This window comes from Amblyomma americanum, chromosome 1, assembly GCF_052857255.1.
Source record: "Amblyomma americanum isolate KBUSLIRL-KWMA chromosome 1, ASM5285725v1, whole genome shotgun sequence".
Taxonomy (NCBI): Eukaryota; Metazoa; Arthropoda; class Arachnida; order Ixodida; family Ixodidae; genus Amblyomma; species Amblyomma americanum.
This window is the reverse complement of record NC_135497.1, coordinates 88,025,725-88,042,936: the sequence shown is the minus strand read 5'-3', so window position 1 is coordinate 88,042,936 and position 17,212 is coordinate 88,025,725. Positions and strand designations below refer to the sequence as shown.

At 47.1% G+C, this 17,212-nt stretch overlaps 1 protein-coding gene across 10 annotated transcripts in view; it reads right to left on the bottom strand.

Moving 5' to 3' along the window:
• Window positions 1–17,212, bottom strand: part of LOC144113185 (protein regulator of cytokinesis 1-like) — a 290,994-nt gene that overhangs the window by 27,119 nt on the left and 246,663 nt on the right. For 2 of the 10 annotated variants that reach the window (XR_013310681.1, XM_077646125.1), the window contains exons 1-6: window positions 13,607–14,020; window positions 11,344–11,554; window positions 9,984–10,429; window positions 9,006–9,223; window positions 2,059–2,310; window positions 2–109 (exon numbers count right to left, since the gene is read on the bottom strand). Coding sequence is in view for 2 of the 10 variants with exons in the window: in XM_077646125.1 (XP_077502251.1) it covers window positions 2–109; window positions 2,059–2,302 (352 nt within the window). In the remaining 8 variants the exon portion in view is untranslated. Of the gene's footprint in view, window position 1; window positions 110–2,058; window positions 2,311–9,005; window positions 9,224–9,983; window positions 10,430–11,343; window positions 11,555–13,424; window positions 13,577–13,606; window positions 14,021–14,609; window positions 14,627–17,212 lie in introns of those variants that run through there. The other 8 variants (XR_013310679.1, XR_013310675.1, XR_013310677.1 and 5 more) reach the window with 8 other exon arrangements.

Sequence of the window (17,212 nt, the reverse complement as noted above, 5' to 3'; positions counted from 1 at the left end):
CATAGCAATGGCAAGGAATTGGAAATACAGTTGAGCCTGCTTATAATGAACCTGACGGTTGTGCGGATTGAGTTTGCCGTATCGGAGGATGGTAGTAAGTGGACTTCCCCTGTTACAGAAAAAAAAAAAAACCAGAGGAGGCACTTGAGCTCAGTCTGAAGGGTATGATTACGAGAACGTTAATGAGTTAACACATGTGGATTTGGTCATTTTCAACTGTACATTCATAAATCCCTGGGAGTCCGCATACCACTCCTGGCACAGTAGTGCAACGGTTAAAGGGGTCCCGAAACACATTTTCAGGGCATTGCTTTGCCTATTGGTTGCATAGTATGAGTTATAGTGATGCTATTAGCATCGGTCGCACCGCGTATACTGCGGTTTTTAATATCTTAATTAGCTCGCAAAAACAAATTCGTGGCACTGATGGCATCACCATACAGTAGCGGTTTTAGCAGCGGGTATGGCATCACTTAGTGGGAGCTTGATGATTGAACAAAGAGTAAATATACAGCAAATTGTGTTACTAACTCGAGATACGTTTTGTCGAGTTTTTGTATTTTATATTACATTAAGAAAACCAACTTGTTTGCTCTACATAAAGCACTGTAAATAAAGTAAAACAAAAATACACCACCAGAAGATCTGGCTACTTTTTGCATCGAAGGACTTTGCGCCTCTCTGTAAACATCCTACGACCTAGCACTCAACACTTACAGCTACTTTCTATGTATCCGAGAGTGGCTTTGCAGAATCGAGCCGATCAAGCTATTGCACTTTATAAGCGTTCCTTTCGGTTCCAAGGAAGGATGCATTCGTTTCACATTTAGCAGGCCGTGCGCATTGTCAGCTTGTGGAGGATGACTGGGCGGCGGCACCAGATGGCGCCACCTTCCCGTACACAGCGTGCACGCTTTGCTCTCCGTGACCAACCAGTGCGCTAGGAGCGACGAGCGATGGTTGGCGATAAGCAGTAGCGGTAAGCGCTATGCTAAATGTGCCTGATATTTTGCGCAGGCTGTCACACCGTCACAGTATCTTGCGCTCGAGTTCGGATCCATAAGTAAGGAAACGTCACTGATCGGTGTTCCCTTCTGCGCCGTCGACGTGACGGTGAAGCATCGCAAGGTCAGCTGGGCGTTCACATGGTTGTTGTAACCATGCAAACAGCGCTGCCAGCCTTGGTATGAACAAGTTACAGATAACAGGCAACCATGGAGAGCAAACTTCTGCCACGTGCTCAGATAGGCTGTTTTGATTTGTCGCATTAAGTGTCGCCATTGGGAGAGTGAAATAGGAATGGGAAGCTGCGCGAAAATCGAGTTGAGGGCAGCATATTATTTGCTTGTATATTAAAAATTCTTCATTGAATAACTCCCGTTCCTATGCATCGATTCTCGTAATTCTTTTTCAGTCAGCATCTGTGTGACATCAAGAATCCATCTGAAGTGTAACCGGCATCCGTTCAAGCGGTATTTCGCAGCCCCTTTAAGGGTAACGGAGTGGATTCCAAGACAAGGCAAACGCAGCAGGGGGCAGTAGAAGGTATAAGAAGAATACGGGGATACGGTGGCCGCAGCTGTTAAAGGACAGGTTAACTCGAGAGACATGGGAGAGGCCTTAACCCTCAGTGGGCGTAGTGAGGCCGATGTTGATCATTATACAGCCTTTGCCTAATCCCGTGTAGCCGCTGCTCCCGTATGCGCCTTGTGCTACGTCGTCTTGCACAGTAGCCAGAAAGTCTGCATTCAACAAAGGCAGCGGCGCTTTTAAAATTACGGCATTCAAATTTTACCGACTAGGAGGTTCTAAAGATAAGGTACCCCAAAAGAAATAAGTGCCATGAAAGCCTGCGACCAGTGAGTAAACAGAATGCCACGCATAACATAGGTGGAAGGGCGCCTAATATTGGGGCCATAATCGAGATGGGTATGCCACAGTGAGGCTCTAGCCATGAGTAAAGCAAGCCAGCAACCCACGCTGACCATTCACCACAAGATGAAGGCATGCTGCCTTCAGTAATTAGAGTCCAGCACTCACACATATTCTGATGCTCACCTTCCGCACCATGCATCGAAATCCGGCATTCAGCAGAGTGACGCAGAGGAAGTCGACACGATCGAGAGACAAAACTCTCGGCTGTAGTGGTCGCATACTGCCCGTGATCTTCAAGGTGAAGGCCTCTTGGCATGTGCAGAGACGAGGACAGCTGAGACGCACCATTACCACGGCTTGGCGAACTTATGAGTATGTCGTCTTCGAGGCCGCCGAAGTTGTCCAGGCCACCCAGTTCGTGCATCATCTTGAAGTCTGCAGTGGGTAAGAGAACAAAAAATCATGGCCGGCTTGCGTAGTTGGGCGAGATGCGAAATATGTGCGCCAGCAGTTGGGCACCCTTGGTAGCGAGACCCGGTATTAAGCATCCGCTGATTGTTCTGAGTGGCATTACTCATTCACAGCTTTCGTCGCAGTGCGGATGTGGTTGATGTCGTAGTAAAGGCACTTAAAGCTTAAGTGGACATAAGGGGCTGAAAGGTGATTGCAGAGAAGTGGGTTTTGTACTTTTGTAAACGGCAGTAAGGCTATATATATTAAAAACAACCATGGGATAGCTCATACTCGTAACAAGAAAGGGCCATCGTATTATGGTTGTGGCTACAATACTACTACTGAGGAGCACAGCAGGCTGTCCTTAACGACAGCACACCATATAGAGCCAGTATTCATTTTAAGCATAAGGGGTATTTGGTTTATGCATATATTATACTATTACAGAGGAGCAGAGCACACTGTAGTGTAACGGCAGCACACTATGTAGAGCCGGTATTTGTTTTAAGCATAAGAAATATTCGGTTTATGCACATATATATATATAGCAGCCAAGGGAAGCAACCACCACCGAAACCAAGGAACATAGGGGATTTTTTTGTAGTTTTTCATGAATGGGAGAATAATAAAAGCAGAAGAAAAAACCACATGCCGCCGGTGGAATCAGAATGCACGACCTCCGAATTTCGCTTCCGGTGCTCTACCAACTACAGCGATGGCTGTCCAATCTTCTGCTTTCGGTGGTATTTATGTGTAGTGTAAGCTAACCTTGAGAGTGTTCACCATCGCCACCCACGTCCATAGCAGCGTACGTAGTACGTCCTGCATTACCGTGAGTGCCACGTAAGAATGTGATCGAACGCTGAGGACGGAGGCCGAGCGAGAACACTTATGCAACCTATGGCATCAAGGCTGCCAAATTCGAGGCTGCAAGACTCGAATCTGGCAGCCTTGATGCCATAGGTAGCATAAGAGGGTTCTGGAGGTTAATATATATGTAGGCTGCAGCGATGCTTGATTAGTCTATATATTCTTTGTTCAATCTTTGACTTTCTTGGGAGGCCATTGACGAACCTGCGCACTAAATGCCTCGTCAGTCCAAACGTTTTGTTTCGCCCCAAAGCTGTCGACCAAAGCTGGAGTAGTAGAAAATATAGGGGCTAAGGGCACATTACAGAAAGCACACAAATATCTTTTTACCGAAAGGAAATCCTTTCTTAGCCGGCAATCACATGTGCATGTAAGTGTGTTTCACTCCTTGTCTTTTTTTTTTTAGGAAAAATGTCCTTGTGCACTGTGTAGGTACACGCGACACACACAACGACGCCATTAGAGAGCATACGGGTTTCTAAGCCATGGCGGCTCACCCACCGCCATGTCTTTTGATGCTTCTTTAACCTCCCTGCCTATGAAAAGTAACCTGCTGGAAGTTTTGTGCCTCCTGAAGTAACTCACCGGCAGCGAGAAGCATTAGACTAAAACACTCTAGTTAATTTTGGCCGCTGTGCCAGTCTCTAGCGAGTAGCCGTGGGAAGCTCTATCCCCTCGGCTGACTTCTCTTGACCAACAGGTTGTTGATGACTGCAAATGTTGATGAATGCGAACTATGAATGCGAATGAAGAGTAATACACCGACAGAAAAGGGTGCTGAATTCAAGTCGTCCGTATTAAAGTTATGCCACCGGTCATGCTTCAAAACGCAACAGAAATGTCAGTTTTTTTTATATATACAAATTTTGCACCCAGAAGCAATTTGATCTGTTTGCTCGGAATTCTCTCTTCTGTGACGCCGACCCGGGCTCACTCATAATCAGCTGGGATTATGCGGGGCTACATAAGAACCAACATTTTCCTCTAGATATTTGAAGTTGCCTCCACGTAATTTTGTGACATATTCTATCACCATAGGCACAGAGTTTTCCATTAGCTAGGGGGGGGGAAGGGGGCACTTAACACCCTCTCTATTTCATTCACCTTTCCCCCTCCTCCGGGCGTGCTCATGACAGAGTAAATTACAAAGTGAAAAGGCAATTCACAGCAATATAGAAGAGAAAAAAGGTAAGGAGGCCAGGTACTGCTCCTTATGAGGAACCCCAGAACAAAGTGGTGCAGTAGAGTAATTAGCGTCATTAATGCTAACAAATTCAACACGAGAAGAAGGAAATCGAGGGATCCAGGTAAGAACTGCACGGTCAATGTTCAGCACACTAAGTTTATGTAATAGCACTGAGTTATCAACTTTATCGAATGCTTTAGCAAGGTCAAAAAATATGCAGTCAGATGAAATGCTATTGATCTCAAAGATATGGGTCAATGTTAGATCTTTAGTATACCGTGATACGATTGTGAGAATATGCATTTCATGATGATAGTACTATACTGTTTAGAATTCCGTATAAATTTAACAATTATACCATCAATTCCCCTAGAAGACGTTAGTTTCAAATCGATAATCACTATATGATGGCTTGCGAGTCGAACAAGGCGGGATCCATCGTGAAATGATCGCACAGTCAGTTGGAGATCGGGATGTTGGATAACAAAGGATGAAGGAGGAAACGACTTAACAAAAGTATCACTTAGTACAGGAGCACAGAGGTGGTCGGGAGCAAGTTTGCCGGTGGGTGCAATAACGACACTTTATTGGTGTTCCCCGGTTTTATTGTGTTCGAGGAGTGTCTTGGGTTAGTCTTCAGAATGTTCACCAGGGTTACATTTAAAAAACGTGCATTCAGTAGACTTCAATGTTCGTTAATATGCTGAAGCAGCTGTCTTGTATACTGTGCAATGAGTAGGTTTTAATGAATACTTGACAGTTTGCAAAAGTATTTTCTTTTAGTGAGAAAATCGTTTCAAATATCTGTTAGACCATGGAGCATGACTACTAGAGTATCATGGCAGAAAATAAGAATAAAACGGGCTACCTGTGAAGAAAACTGAAATCACGAAACAAAAATGTAGACAGTGACTGTCGAAAAAAAAATCGCTTATTTACACAGTGCCTATGGGAAGGTGGTTCTAGCATTAAACATACGTGGCACAATCGAATAATAAAAAAAAGTGTGTAACAGTGATTCCCGTGAACTTTGGATTGGTGATCAAGTGACGAACGATACGTTGGCGCTGATATAAGTGGCTGACGGGACGAATTTGTTTATTTTACTTTGCTGGGCGCCTTTTTTTCGCTCGTGTTCTTCTCCGGTCTTTTCATGAAGCGTGCGGCTGGAAACAGCGCCTTCGCTCTCGGCGGATATGCTGTCCGCTAACCCCATCGCTCAGTCTCCAGATGAAGAGGAGGGAGGAGGGCTACAGCCCTCCAGCCCCCTGCGGTCGGCGCCTATGCTCAGTTCGTTCTTTCGTTCTTAGGTCTGCTATGGGCTCAGACGACGAGGGTCCTACAGCCAGGCCACAACCCGAGCGCCTTCATAGCATACGCTGTGCCACTGCGAGTGCTTCGTCAACATCAGCCGCAACAAACACACTCAACCAGCGCGCATGAAGCGGTATCTTGATAGACAAGCGAATGCTGTCTACTTTCCTAATCAAGTTTTAGTATTCAGCCTGCAGTCTATAGTCCCTAGATCCAGTAATGTCTTTCCCTTCCCGATAATGCTAACCTGTCCCAGTTCAACGCATTTCAATTGAAATGCATCCAAAAACATGGCGATGAGGGACTCAATTGTATGTGGACCTGTGTTATACCACACATCTCATAATGCTTGTGGTGTGCGTGTTTCAAATGGTGTTTTATGTAAGTTACACCAAGCGCACCGACAATATCAAATATGCCATGTGACGCTATATCTTTCAAAAATCAAGTTCCTCCTTAAAGGTATGACTTGACAGCGTTAAAGGGACTATGCAAAGAATTCAGAGTCGCTTGTAAATGTTTTCAATGCTTAGAAATGATGCTAATGAGCATTCACACCAAGTATAAGTCTTCAGAACTGAGCCAGCAATTAAAAAAATTTTTTAAACGTGTTTTCTAAAATTTTCGGGCCGATTGGTGTGCTCGTAGTGACCGATTTTGGAACTAAAATCATGAAAAAAAGACGTCACAGTACCCATGATGCCACCAGGCCACCACACGATGTCAGTCGCTGGAGCCATGGCAGCCACTACGTCACGGGCACACTTCTGGTAGCCGTCAAAATCGTCTGCTCGTGCCGCCGCCCGACCTTCTCAGGCAAGCGCGGGCCAGGGCATTGCCTTCGCGCATATGGTTTCAATTTTCCTCTGCCGCCTCCTTCTGTCGGGAGTTCCGGAGCCACTCGCACGGCTCTTCGTGGGCACACATAGGGCTCGATGCCCATCGCGGCCGTAAGAGCGAGCAGTTGCACCTCGAGGTCCGGGTTTATTACTGCTAACTACAACAGATGACAAGCAAAGAAACCCAACACGCTCCGCAATCCAGGAAGGCGAAGAGAGACCGGAGAGATGCTGCAACGCCGCCGACGCTGCTGCTGAGGTGCTAGGAGCGACAACCGGAAGTTATTCAAAGGCGGGGCCCAGTCCCAGACCTGTTTTCTTTATTTTTGTCTGGTGCCCTACGTGTACGAGTTGAGGGGGGAGAGGAAAAGCGTAATTTTTAATCGTCTATATCTTCGTTATTATTGATGCTAGCTTAAAAATTCCTGCGTTGAGGCGACGAGTGATGAAATGCCTATCTCTCGTCTGCTTTATGTAATCTCAATTTATTGCATAGTCCCTTTAATGGTTATTCGCCATTTTCATTTTCAGTACCTTTTTCTAATTACACACAACCATCAGCATACATCAGTTTCAGTACCCGACCACGTGATACACCACAAGAGATACAAGCTACGCCTTCAACTAAGTCCAACGAACGTGCCGCAGTGGCCTAGGTCTAGCGTGTCTGACTCTCAACCCAATGGTCACGTGTACGATTCTTAATTTTCTCGATCGGCTTTTCAGAGTCATTAATTTACTTTGCATCCTCATATGCCATAATGACATTTCAGTGATGCTACGACCTCATAGTCACAAATGAAATGCAGTTCTAATCGTTTTCGTTCAACACAGCTCAACCTGTGACCTCGCTACAATCTCAACACTAAATTAGCGTGACAATGCACACAGCTTTACCGCCTGAAGTCCGATCCAACGTTGTCAAATTGCAATCTATATGGATATTGAACAACACTATGGCAAAAGGCTCTGGATAGACACGAGTGCCTGCGGTTCCTTAACATGCGCTGAATGCATAGCCAATAGGCGTTTTTTGCCTTTGGCCTTTCTGAAACTGCGGCTGGCATGCCAGGAGCTCCCTTCCAGAAGAAAGCACTACTGACGAGATATTTAAGGCTTAAACTACACACAGCTTCAACACGATATTAGGTTCATGCAAGATACAACACCGCCTGCAACGCGCCCATGTAAACTAGTTGGCTCCTTCAGTTTAGAGGTATGACGTCTGTATAACGTACACTCATTGGTACACACAGCACTGGCAGGTATACTATGCCACCTCTCCCCCTTCATGGCAGTCTTCGCTATGCTGGCTCTGAACACTCGCCTAATCTTGGCGAGTTATCATTATCAGTGGATATCTAGTTAACCTGTCGTCGTACGCGACTCGTAGCGCCCCCGTAAGGCAAGCGAAGGAAAATGGCTAAGGTTCAGCTCATATATATAGCTAATGAGACGAGCGAAAGACCGGCCTCTATCACTCCACCCAGTCAAGACCCAATGGCTCCGACTGAAGCGAGCGCGGCGAGGCGCTCACCATACACCGCCAATAAAGTGGTCATGTCACGTGGTATGGCGGAGGGCCGGCACAGCGTTGAACGGCGGAGCTCGACTCCAGCTGTGGCCGGTCAAGTGGTATGATGTCAGGCGTGTGAAGCCTTCTTCAAGGTCAAAATGGAACCTTGTTGATCTGAAAATCGCAGCCCAGAGAGAGGAGCTATCACTTCAAAAGGAGCCCGTCCTATTTCACTGCAGCTCTCTCTGCTTGTCACAGTGACGTAATTCTGTAGCTGGATTTGGGGAGGAAGTGGGGAAGTCTGCGGCTGCCCTAACCAGCGCTGGCGCTCAACTTAGGGGCAGAAACTGGGTTACCAAAGGCAAGAGCTCCGTTCCCATAAGCGTTCTTGCAGTCATGACCATTCACCAACTAGCTCAACTCGCTGGTTTACTGTTTTAATCCTGTAGGCGGCTGAGTGAGACAGTCGTTCTCCCACGGGCCGCAAGTCAAGAGAAAACGAATGAAAGAACTGGAACTGAGGCCAACAGTCGTTCTCCCACGAGCCGCAAGTCAAGAGAAAACGAATGAAAGAACTGGAACTGAGGCCAAGCCCGAACTTTAAAGGTTATTTGAATGCATAAGGCAATCCCTAAGTAATAACTCACCAGTATCCACCCGTGCGCAGCCAAACGCCTACAAAAGGAAGCTACACAGCTTTTTCCCAAACTTTGTAGCTGAAGAAGAATTCGTCCTGTCGCGAAGATCGAACCCGGAACCACCTTTTGTCCACGGCAGGCAGTCTACCATCTCAGCTAACCTGGAAGCCTAGTAGACGGCAAGGCCAATCGGTGTGCATTAATGATTTGAAGGGCTGAGCACGGGTGGTGCTAAGAGTAATTATCCCCTTACTGTGCACTTTGTTTAATGCCAACACTATAATAGCAGGGCTAACAGTGGGAGGCTGGCTTACCTCCAGCCGTCGCACACTCGAGAATAGCTTGCTTGCGCAGTCCATGACGCTTGACGTTACATCGCTGGTCTTCCGCTGGTCTTCCACGGTGGTCTTCCCACCACGAAGGCTATCAAAACTCAAGCCCAGGGATATGCTTGGCGACGACAGCAAAGAGGAAAGTCTGGTCAGCACCAAGGCTCCAGAAGGTCGTGCATGGGTGGCCACATCTCGCGGAGCTGCAGGAAACACCATGGCAAGAAAACGTGCTAAACGTGAGCACGTTGTAATATGACCTTGTTCTCAGCAAAATATCACTGCAATTCATTACCCAGCTGCTTAGCGAAGGTGCGTGGCCCCGCCATGGCGGCGCGCCACTCGGGCATCAGGTGGTAGCGCACGGCTTCGATGAGCAGGTCCTTGCTCTACTAGTGTTATGCTCTAGTGTTATGCTCTACTCAATGTTTTTCTCGTGGCGTATATTTTTACATGCTGACCCCTGCTTAAGGATATGGTGTAGAGGATTCTCAACAAAACTAGACTGCCTGCGTGGAGAAGGATTGTTGAAGTTTATTTCTGCCTCCTTTATCACTTAAATTATCGAGCGGTCATTTTACGGGAGCCATCCACTTCTGTCACAAAGAATGATAATAAATGGGTGTTCACCTAGATTCAGAGCAAGTGGAGGAAAAAAATCAACACTCTGGTTTGTGCATGGTCACTTCAACTAGTACATTACGTTAACAAGACGTAAACCAAACTAGCTACTCAATACACTGCAAAAGTATGTAACGGAGGAACTGCTATGTATACGAACCGCGGCAATGCCCCCTTTCTTCATGTCGTGCCATATCTCCGCATCCTCGTCACTTAACAAGGCCCTGCAGCTAGCGCCACCTTCTCAGCAGCAACCAAAACTCAATCCTGACTAAACCTGATTTCCTTTTTGGTTCTGATTTCGCACCATGCCCAAGCATGCCAGAAACGGTAGATGCTTACTTGCGGACAACTGGAGACCAAGGCACGCAAGGCCTCAGGGGCTATGAACAAGTTGTCTATTCCAGTGTCAGGGGCACTTGCAATGAGCGTCTTCAATTGCGGCAGGCTGGAGACACGAAGCCTTTCCCAACCTTCCAGTAACGTCTGTAGTCGGAGGTTGCAGTGGAGGACGACATCATCTACCAACCGGAACCAGTTGACCAAGTTGACGACGTAGTCTCTTTTGTGCACAGTCGCCATTGCGTGAGAACCGGTGAGGATCTTCTGGGCGGCAGAGGCGGCCGGCGGGCAAGAGTCAAAGGCAACACAGGCAGCAAAAACTCCAGCAATGATGCGGTCTCCCGCAGAGGACGTCGCAACGAGCGGCAAAACTCCCAGCTGTAGAATGTGGTCTTCTAAGCCGCAGAAGTGGCCCAGGCCACCCAGTTCGTGCATCATCTTGACATCTGCAGTGGGTAAGAGAAAAAAAATGACAGTCGATTAGCATAGTCAGGCGAGATGAGAATTAGGGGCGCTAGCAGTTCGGTTTTCACTTCCGTTCTTGTCTTCAGATAAAGCGTTTACAGATGGCAGTTGCTGGTATAGCGATAATGGGTTAATGCCCACATATGCAACACAGCGAGCCATGAAAAGAAAAAAGATAGGGGTAACAGAAGAGGTGCGAAAAGGGCACAATGCGTGAGGGAACAAACGCGGGTTAATGACATCATAGTCAAAATCAAGAGAAAAAAATGGGCTTGAGCAGTATATGTAATGCAAAGGGAAGATAACTGCTGGTCCTTAAGGGTAACCAAGTTGATTACAAGGGAAGGCAAACGCAGCAGGGGGCGGCAGAAAGCTAGGCGGGCGGATGAGATCAAGAAGTTTGCGGGGATACAGTGGCCACAGCTGGCAAAGGAAAGCGTCAGCTGGAGAAACATGGGAGAGGCGTTTTCCCTTCAGCGGGCATTGTGAGGCTGATGCTGATGATGATGCAGCGTTCGCTTAATCCCGTGTAGCCGCTGCTCCCGTATGCGGCCTGGGACACGTCGCCTTGTGTTCCATTCCGAATGTCGTGAATTAAATAGCGCAGCGCAATCAATATTACGGCGTTCAAATTTTACCAACATGGAGGTTCTAAAGCTAAGGTACAAAAAAAAACACAAAAGAGTGCCGTCAAAGCCAGTGACCAGTGAGTAAACAGAAAGGCTCACATAATATCTGTGGGAGGCGCAGCAAATTAGCTAACCCCACCTTCGCAGCTGCAACCAAAACTCAATCCTGAATAAATCTGATTTCGTTCTTGCTGCTCATTTCGGCTCGCCCGTGTCATCAATTTCGCGCACAGTGCCCATGCATGCCAGAAACGATAGATGCTTACTTCCGGGCAACTGGAGACCAATGCACGCAAGGCCTCTGGGGCTATGAACAAGTTGTCTATTGCTATGGCACAGGCACTTCCGATGAGTGTATTCAACTGCGGCTGGCTGGAGACACCAACTCTACCCCAGCCTTCCGGTAACGTCTGCAATAGCAGGTCATGAGGCCGCAGAAGTTTTCCAGGTCTCCCAGTTCGTGCATCATCTTGAGGTCTGCAGTGGGTAAGAGAAAAAAATTATGGTCAATTAGCGTAGTTAGGTGAGATGCGAATTAGGTGTGCTAGCAGTTTGGTTTCCACTTCAATTCCGGTGTTTAGATTCAGTGTTCACGGATAGCAGTTGCTGAGTTAGCAATAATGGGTTAACGTCCATATATGCAATGCAGCGAGCAATGAGACCGGAAGCAGGCAGACTCTGAGGAAACAAACGCGGGTTATTCACATCTTAGTCGAAATGAAGAGGAAGACTTGGCCGTGTGCAGGGCATATAATGCGAAAGGAAGATAACCGCTGGTCCTTAAAGGGGCCCCGAAACACATTTTCAGTGCATTGTTTCGCCTGTTGGTAGCGTAGAATGAGTTATAGTGATGCTATTACCATCGGTCGTACCGCGTATACTGCGGTTTTTAATATTTTAATTAGCTCGCAAAAACAAATATGTGGCGCTGACGGTGTCACCATACAGTGACAGTTTTTAGCAGCGGATATGACATCGGTTAGTGGGAGCTTGATGATTGGACAAAGAGTAAATATACAGAAAATTGTTTTAATAACTGCAGATACGTTTTGTCAAGTTTTTGTGTGTTATATTACATTAACAAAACCAACTTGTTTGCCCTAGATAAAAGCACTGTGGAGCAAGTAAAACAAAAATACACCACCAGAGGCTCTGGCTACTTTTTACAAGGAAGGATTTGCACCTCTGTAAACATCCTACGACCTAGCACTCAACACTTATGGCTACTCTCTATGTATCTGAGAGCGGCTTTGCGGAATCGATCCTATCGAGCCATTGCACTCTATAAGCGTTTGTTTCGGTCCCATGGAAGCATAGTTTCTTGCTATTAACTAGAGGAAAAGCTGGCGCCCCGCCTATAAGTTTGCATGGGGCTTCCTCGAGACCACTTGTACCACCATAGGCGCTCTAAGCATCATGGGGCGGAGAGCTACCCACTGCAGAACTACAACTTTTCGCCAAAAAATATTGAAAGTTCGATAATCAAGAATGTCCTATCATTCAATATGATGTCTATAAATCGTAACAAACGAGCAGAAAAGCATGTAAATGCAAATTTTACTCAAAATATGGTTGGTTGGTTTTTGGGAAAAGGAAATGCCGCAGTATCTGTCTCGTATATCGTTGGACACCTGAACCGCGCCGTAAAGGAAGGGATAGAGGGAGTGAAAGAAGAAAGGGAGAAAGAGGTGCCGTAGAGGAGGGCTGCGCAATAATTTCGACCGCCTGGGGATCTTTAACGTGCACTGACATCGCACAGCGCACAGGCGCCTTAGCGTTTTGCCTCCATAAAAACGCAGCTGCCGCGGTCGGGTTCGATACTGCGTCATTTCGTTTCCTCAAAACTAATTTTCATTTTCTCTTTTGACTCCGTACACCGCATGGACGCCTCCTGCATTTCGCCTGTATACAAACGCGGTCGACGCGGCGGGTAGTGAACCAGCGCCCTCGGACAGCAGCTGAGCTCCTTACTAAATTTACCTGGAGGCCCCCACCCATCTTTCCGGCGTCTCAAGGATGGCTAAATTTTCTTCGATTCCTACACTAAGGGCAACGCCTTACTTCGCAATACCACTCATGTAAAGCCCTCACCCAAGGGCCCTGGAGGTATCTGTAATAAATAAATAAAATGATCCGCAAGGTGGTCAAAGACCTCGCGGTCTGACGGCGACTATATGATTTTGGGTGGGAGGCCAAATATTCAAACTCCCTTCTGCTTGCACCGCTGTCCACTCATCGTCCCGCTGCTCAGGGAACCTACTGCAGGTGTCCGCAACGGCGCTTGCGGGGATACCCGTAGACGAAGAGCATTGGTTGACACTATTTTCTACGAGGTCACAGCTCTCACCGGTCGTATTCTATCGCGTTGCAGGCTCAGTGACTTGGGGACGGCTGCTGAGGGGGTCCATGGTGGAGACAGGCTTGCACACGGGCGTCGACAGAGTACAGAGCTCCAGCGAGCGTTAAGACTAGCTCTTAGTAACGTGGTCAGTAGAAACTGAGCCTGCGCAACGTAGTCGAGGCACTTACTTAACGTGAAACCTTCCAATGTGGCCCACGAGATTGTTCGGAGTTGGTCCAGTCCGATATGCTATAGCGAGGGCGGCTGCACCGGAACGAGAAGCCTTGTCAGCGCCTCTTAGCGTGGCCAGCTGGAATGGGCGCCGTGTCTGGAACGCCATCGCGTGCTCGAGGATCGAGGCACGAAGGAGCGAGGCTCAAGTCACGAGCCACCCGATCGTGCCGTTAAACTGACAGTATAAAAGCACAGCGCTTTGATCAGGCTTTAAATGAAACTTACGACGGGGCCAATACGCATCAAAATGCGCTACATCGTGTTGGGAGGATAGATGGGTTCATCACCACGAAGCCCGTCGTGGTTATTAGCCGGTCGCGGTATGCACAAACGCACAGCCACGCCGCGCCGCGGCGCTGCGATGCGGTGCGCCGCCGTTGGCGTTCATAGAATTCAGGAGTTCACGCTAGAGGTAGTGGATGAGTACAGGTATTTTTGGGTGTGGATAAATAACAGAGCATGAAAAATATGTAATGAATAAAGCTAGTAGGAATGCAGTTGTCATGAAAAACAGAGCACTGGAATTACAATAGGTATGAAGTGGTAAGTGGGATCTAGAAAGGGATGATGGTTCCTAGCCTGACTTTCGGTAAAGCGGTCCTGGGCATGATAGACAAAAGCAAGGTTAGAAATTAAACAACGCGGCATAGGGAGGCTAGCTTTAGGAGCACATGGTAATACACCAAATCAGGGGGTACGGGGTGATATGGGATGGGCGTCGTTCCAGAGCAGAGAAGCTAGCAGTAAGATAGCATTTGAGAAGCGATTGCGAAAAATGGGGAAAAGCAGTGGGCTAGGAAAGTTTTCAGATACCTGTACAGTATTGTGCGTTTTTATCGCTGACACTTTGAAAAATTTCCCCGCCTCAACCGCTGGCTCGTTTGCGGTGAAACTGCACACAGAGCTTGCGTATTATGGTAACTTTTGTATCGTAGCAAGTTTGACAATGGTACTTACTTAGTTCAGGCGCACATGATGCGAAAACGTAAGCGTCTACGAGAGATCGGCGAGCCAAAACCCGCAGACGACGCTTTTTCGCTGAGAACCGGCAGTGGCGCCATCTGTTTTGGGCAGTGGAAACCGTAACGGCAAGGCCGCCGAGGCGAGCATTGCAAACAATATTCTTTAAAAGGTAAAGCCTCGTTAAATCATTTGTTCTGATATTTTTCCGCTTAATTAGTCGAAAATGTTGTAAACGCTTCAGTAGAAGCAGTCGAAACGACAGGAACGGCATATTCAAACAGCCCGCGCTCCTTGCAACGCTCTCCTCGACGGCCTTGTTGTGACGCTTTGCGCTACCGCAAACAGATGGCGCCACTGCCGCCCTTCAGCGAAAAAGCGTCGTCTGCGGGTTTTGGTTGCCGATCTCTACGTAGACGATTATGTTTTCGCATCATGCAGGGCTCAACTAAGTGAGTACCGTTGTCAAACTTCCTACGATACAAAAGTTACCATAATACGCAAGCTCTGTGTGCAGTTTCACCGCAAATGAGCCAGCGGTTGAGGCGGGGAAATTTTTGAATGTGTCAGCGATAAAAACGCACAATACTGTATATAAAGAATGTTGACACGAAATGGAGAAAGCGAACTAGAAAATTGACAAAAAATATCTGGACAGCAGTAAGGGGGCAAATCAGCAATTATCTGTTAAGAAAAAGGTTAAAAAAACAGATAGAGCTTTGTGGAAAACAGGGATGCTGACGAAATCGCCACTGGGAACATGCACTTGACGTAACGGACAAGAACGCAGTTGCGAAGATGTACAAGAAGCCTCTTTCCCGAAAATTCTTGAAACTGGAGTAAGAAATGATTTCCGCCGCCTTCATCGCACCGACGCATGCCATTTTTCCTTATAATTAAGTGCGCTCGTGTCGGTGCCTTAATTCAAGCGGTTTTTTTTTTAATATTCACAAGTCGCTCGCCATGTCTGATACTCCCCTTGTTTCAGTTATCATTTCATCAACGCACGTGCTTGTCATTTGGAGAAATCCGGTGAGTCAGGCCCGCTGTGTTACTCCCAATGTCACTGTGCACGTGTGCATCACACAGGAACCTATTGAGCTGTGTTTCTTGCGGAAATAATAGACAAGAGGGCATTGGGTATATCTAAAATTTGTCAACGTAGGTTATTCAAAGAGGTACCGTTCGGCGAAAGGTCGTCGGAAAAATGACTAGAAACAGCGCAGGCTGGGTCTTCCAAGATCTGCTTCACCCGATCGAAACATCTCTCGCAATGCTCCGCAGCGAGATTGTAACAGACATGCGCTTCGCAAAGTTCTAAGAACATTAGATATAAAAGATGTGCCCCCCCCCCCCCCCCCCCCGCGGGCCAGCGACTCCCCAGGCAAGTTGCCGCGACGTCTCCGGCTTCCATTCATTGAGAGCCATATGCAGTCCTCCTTTGCTATGGGTCACCTGGCTACATTTGAGAGCTCAGGTAATTCCGGATTTCCTCCTGCCCTTATTCTATGTCATGAATCATTTTCCCTTTTTGTTTGTCCGAAGTAGATATTGATTTTTTGCCGTTGGCAGCAGTACAATATACAAACATGCATCATGCAATGTAAATACTTATTTTCCTGCATTTCTCGCCACTTCAAGATCCTGATGCGACCTGAATTTTTCGAACATGTTCCTTTTGTTGCAAACAGTCCAAAAGTTACTGGTTAAGCAGCAGACAAAAGTTCATAACGGCAGGATAGAACGGGGTGCACAGCACGCTTTTAGATTTCGATATCGAAACTGATGATCCTCTTTCAGGAAGTCAGCTTAGACTTTTTGAGCATTTGCTGCACTCTGATACGTAAAAAAAAAAAACACTTTTTTTTGTCGTTAACGAACTAAAATATCTTGCTCGAAGCCCGGAAAAAGAATGAAATAGCATGATTGGGAGTCACGTATCAGTCTCCAAGCCGCGTGTTTCCAAATGCCGAAAATGCAGCAGCGGAATTTCCGGTGACGCCACTAAACACAAAAACACAAGCAAAACAAAACGATTACGCCGCTTACGTTTATTCGAGCATACCACATATTGCACAAACTAAAATGCACTGTTAATAAAATGGTCTGCTGCATTAAAACTTCTCAACAGCAATCCGCCGCCTACATTGGCTGCGCATAACGCGCCATCTATCGCTTTTGCTTGTGCCGCGTTATAGTATATTCTAGGCACTATAGCCGCGTGTGCACGTCTGCATTATTGGCACTTTCTGTTGACAAATAAGCTGCTTTTACTATTGCTAGGGCACTTTTTTTTCAAAACAAAGGTGAAAACAGCAAGAAACCAGTGTTTACTTACAAACACACGGGGCGTTTTAGAGTTATCTGCGCTGTCGAGTGCGTTTCGCTTTCGGTCGCGCCGTTTCTGAACTTTTCACGTATGGGTGTGTTGACTAATTTGAACGACTGCTAACATTAACGAGTAAATGTAGTACACGCTGCAGCACATCGGACTCCTCGAGAACTTGGTGCAACACCCTGCTGTTGGAGCGCCTGTCGGGAGCATGCGCGCATTCGCAACACACATTTATTGTGACGTTTTAAAAGCGATAGCGTCGAAA